Source organism: Morone saxatilis, unplaced genomic scaffold, assembly GCF_004916995.1.
Source record: "Morone saxatilis isolate NCDOM2014 unplaced genomic scaffold, NCSU_SB_2.0 Contig9, whole genome shotgun sequence".
NCBI classification, from domain to species: Eukaryota; Metazoa; Chordata; class Actinopteri; family Moronidae; genus Morone; species Morone saxatilis.
In genome coordinates this window covers 139470-144328 of record NW_023340268.1, presented here as the reverse complement: position 1 = coordinate 144328, position 4859 = coordinate 139470, and the positions used below count along the sequence as shown (strand labels likewise).

General features: G+C 43.9%; 1 protein-coding gene across 3 annotated transcripts in view; it reads right to left on the bottom strand.

The window, feature by feature from the left end:
- The window catches only part of LOC118342665 (zinc finger protein 37-like), a 19952-nt gene that overhangs the window by 12614 nt on the left and 2479 nt on the right, over positions 1-4859 (bottom strand). For 2 of the 3 annotated variants that reach the window (XM_035681277.1, XM_035681278.1), the window contains exon 3: positions 4213-4414. In XM_035681277.1, the coding sequence (XP_035537170.1) occupies positions 4213-4414 (202 nt within the window). Of the gene's footprint in view, positions 1-2436; positions 4415-4859 lie in introns of those variants that run through there. The other variant, XM_035681279.1, reaches the window with a different exon arrangement.

Sequence of the window (4859 nt, the reverse complement as noted above, 5' to 3'; positions counted from 1 at the left end):
GGAACACCGCCTCAAAACAATTGCCTTCAACGACCGACAACCTGCAATGCCTCACATCGTTAGTTGCTTCTTGGTGTGGCCTTCACCACCAATCAGGTGCGGTTGGGTTAAAGTCCACATACGACAGTCAATATCTGTAATCCCTGGTGTGTTTCCAGCGCTCTTACACATCGAGATGACATAAAACCAGAGCTTATATTAAAGAAGAGCATCATGATGCGACCCCAGTCTGGACCGAGGAGGACCCAGAGCCCCCACACATTACAGAGGAACAGGAAGGAAGCGTAAGGACCAGTCCAGGGGAGAGAGCAGCTCAAGGGTTCCACCATTCAACCCTCGTCCCTGTGCAAGGGTGAAACGTGGATGGATGATGAAGGAATCCAGTTTCAAAACTATCACTTTAACAGACTCGCGCAAAGACAATGAAGAGGGGAACGTGGAGGACCAGACCAGCCGGACCTTCAGACTCCTTACACATTCATCACCAGACGTTCATCCAAAACTCTTCTGACCCTGACACTGTGACAGTGACCACTGGAACAGCAGGACCAGAGAACCTTTCAGTCAGCTTCAAACCGCTTTAGAGTCTGTAGCCGTGATGCCCGTGTAATGCAGGACTGAACACGTGCCTTTTGCACACTTCGTCTCAGGTTTGCGGAAACAATTGCAACAAGCAAACTCTAAGTCCAGCGCTAGCACTACACAGGAAGAAAATTCCACTTGCTTAGTTGTTGCGGTAAACACTTTTTTTGCAAAGGGACAAAGTCGGAACAATCCCTACCGGCCGCCAAAGACTACGGTGCACTGTTGACAGAAGGTTATGTACAACACAAAACACCAAGTTGGCATTGCCAGGTCCTCACAGCTTTCATCGACACAGAACAAGCACACTGCACAGCGCATTTGAGCGGACAGAACAACGAACTCACATCCAGCATAGCACATCTTACACAACACTACCCTGATATCATGACTGAAGAACTTCTGACCTGAGACTGACGACAGAGGTTGGAAAGAACAGAGATCCTCAGTCCGTCACGAAGCGAGTTTATCACACATACTGGAACCAGCTGAGCTGCCTGAGTGCGGTACGAGATTGGCTAACCTGAGTCACTTCTCAAGAGACACGTGAGGATTCCACACAGGAGAGAAACCGTTCAGCTTGCTCAGTTTTTAGGGCTAAACGCCTTTACTTCAGAAGAGCGATCTGTGCCCAGGTTCACAAGAAGAACGCACGACATGGAGGAAATACTGTCAGTCTGCAAGCCGTTGTGACCAAACGATTCTCCTCCGACGCTTCACAGATTAGAAAACACACGACGTGAGATCACCGTGAAAACCTCCAGCTCAACACAACCAAGCCTGACCGAGTTCAACTGACCATATAGAAACAACACACTGAGGAGCGAGGCTCGCGGGAGCGACCAGAAAGGCCACGGAACTTGATCATCTTAACACCTCATGATGGAGACAGAAGCTGCTTCACCTCGGGGACAGGAAGTGTGCAGCTGATCTATGTTAACAGCAGATCTGCAATCGAGTACTGCTCAATGCTGCCTGATATATATACAAGTGCAGAGCTCACTGTTCGTCTTTTATGCTTGTTTTTTGCCTGTGACGAGATTGATACGAAAGGAAAGGGCGGAAGAGAGGTGAACTCATTAAAGGTCCACAGGTCTGGAATCAAACGAGGCGCTGACTTCAGCCTTAGTACCTGGGCGCAGGTTCTACCCGAAGCGCGTGCCAATGTACTTTTTTTATTCTGATTTTATGACATATTCAATGACATATCACCCCTGACGTCACTCACATTCTAACTTGTCTGCCGCCATGTTGAGTACCGTCGATCACCTATGTCGTGTTGCAAACCAGCTGTTTGGAGTAACAGCGTTAGGGTCGACCGGCGCTTACTCAACGAGCGGCGTTCTTTTTCCCCCCCCCCCCCCAAAAAAAAGTGATTATGAGAAAAGTATTTAATGAATAAAGGTGGAATACTTTTGATTAAATAAGATGTTTATTATCATGAAATCATGTATTAGTGTAGCTTTAATGAGGCGTCAGCTTTGGGTGTTGACGCATAGATTTTCCATCCTAACAGTTGATCAGCTGCTGACAGACTAATGTGAAAAGAAGTCAATAAGAATAAACACAGAATCTGTCAGAAAGAAGAATATTAAGTCTGATTGTTAAAATGATAAAAACACAGACAGTTCACTGTTGGGTTCATTGTGTTATTGATCATTGGAACATACAGTCTGTTTACTGACTGATCGAAAAGGTTGGAAACAAACCTTACAATATAAAAACAGAACATTAGCAACTAGAAACACATCAGCTTACTCCACTATTAAAAATATACACTGAATATTGAATAAAATATAAATTATGAAATAAATGTGTGTAACTTAAGAAGCTCTAACAGAATGTGTTATGATGTTAAATGTTTTAAGCACCCGGCTCATTTCTTATTTATTTCTATCAATGTGTCCACACTTATTAAAGTCTGACTGATTCAGTTTAATCAGGAACCTTTTTATTCAGTTATTTACAGAAACAGAATTCACAGCAAAATGTATAACAATGACAGAAAACAGCAACCATTACAGAATGAACATTACAAACCTCAGAAACAAGATAAATGGTTTCAGCATGTATATTATAAAATAAGGTTTAAGCACTGTGACTATATTACATAATACTTTAAAATCCAGTTCTAATCATGAATCCACAGAAGGGATAGAACGAGTCCCTGGAGACGGATTCATTAGGTGTGCTTGATGTACGGTTGTAGTGCACTTTGTTCTGGTCAGACCTGCCGCCACGCAGTCATTTCTCCACTTACCACATCATCAAGTTATTTACCATATAAATCTACTTTTATGCTACCTTGTGCTCGTAAACAAGCTAGCTTGCAAATTAGGTACGTATGGTTACGAACAACATTTAACTTTCCACATCAGCCTAGTCTGTTGTTCTCCTTCACTAGTGAGTTTAAAGACTGTCCTCACGAGAGTTTGCAGTCTCTTGAAATTACATTATGGTTGTTAATCCTTTTAAATTCTCCCAGCAGGGGAATCTAGCACTTTGATTGGTCAAACGCTTTTCTTCTTTTGCTTTTGGGCGGGATATTTGCTGCTAATTGAACTCAGTGGCTTTTTGTGTAGTTCAGAACGAGAAATCATACTTTTATGTCAGAATGAGTAAACGTTGGCCGATCTGCAATTTCCTATTTCACATGAATGTAAAGAAAGTCTCCCATTACGACGTCCTGAGAGCTTCCTGTTGGCAACACACAAGCTATAGTTCAATATTTATGACGTTTTACATCAAACTAATTAAATGACGTATTCATGTAGACCTAATTTGTCATCTGTCACCCTTATCTGAGACATTTATCTGGTTGAAAAAAGACTAGAAATCAAGGTTGAGAGCCCAGTCGGTGCTCACTGGGTTTCATGGCCCTGCAAGGACTCACCGGCACACTGATGGATTCTGAGCTGCGACAGCCAAGTGAACCCTTTGCTACAAACGCTGCAGCTGTACCGTTTTTCTCCCGTGTGGATTGCCACGTGCTGCGTCAGATATCGCTCAAATGCGAAACATTTACCACAGAATGGGCAGCTAAAGGGCGTCTCTGCGGTGTGAGTTCTCGTGTGCTGGGTCAGATATCTTTCCAGAGCAAACTCTTTACCGCAGACCGAGCAGCTGAACACTTTGTTCTCTGTGTGGATTCTCATGTGACGACTCAAGCTTTCCCTCCTGAAGAAGCTGTTCCCGCAGACGGAGCAGCTGAAGGGTTTCTCTCCAGAGTGAGTTCTCCGGTGCTTCGTGAGCTCCGAACTGCAGCTGAAATGTTTTTCACAAATGGAACAGCTTAACGGCTTCTCTTCATGAGACAGCATGTGGCTCTGCATCGACCTCTTCTGAACAAACTCTTTCCCGCACTTGAAGCAGCTGTACGGTTTACTGCTGCTGTACCAAACCAGACCAGTACTGACCGAGTCCTGCCTCCCGCCGGGACTTCTGTTTGGAGAGTTTAGACCAGACTGAGGCTCTCTGGTCCCGTTCCAGTCATCACTGTCATCAGTCTCAGGATCAGAAGAGTCTTCAGCCTCGTCAGCCTTCCTGGCTGGTTCTGGTCCTCCACATTCCTCTCCATCAGTGTCTGTCTTTATCTGTTCAAACTGTATTTGATGAAGCTGAGGTTTCTCTTCATCATCATCTTCACTCTTCACAGGGACAGGAGTGAATGTGAACCCTTGAAGCTGCTCTCCCTCCTGACTGGTCCTGACTTCCTCCTGTTCCTCTTTAACCCGGTGGGGCTGATTCTGATCCTCTTGGTCTTCCTGGTCTAGGCTCCAGTCCTGCGGCTCCTCTTTAATAATCATCTTTTTCTCGTTGTTCGAGGGAAAAGCTGAAACACATACAGGTAATAATTTATATCAGGGCATTTCAACAACAACCCAAAATTAATCTGCAACAACTTTGATAATCTGCACATTTGGTTCCAGTGAAAGTGAGCGATATTAAAGCAGGATGAAATTCCAGAGTAGGATCGGTGTTCAATGTAGAGAACATTCATCCAGAAGCTGAAAGAAGTGGAGAGTATTTGGTTGGAACTAGTGTTGTTTTTGGCGGCCTGTTTTAAAAATAATAATAATAGCGAGACAAAATAACGTTATAACATTTCGTCTCGTCTCGGTCAACGAAAATGAAGAGAAATTTTAGCAGAGTTTTTATTTTGCAAACCACATTTAGTCCCGTTTTTATTCGTCAACAATATTGCATTGTATATTTGATTATAGTTTTCGTCACGACCACCATTTACGTTGCGTCTCGTCTCGCTTCCGTCATGTGAT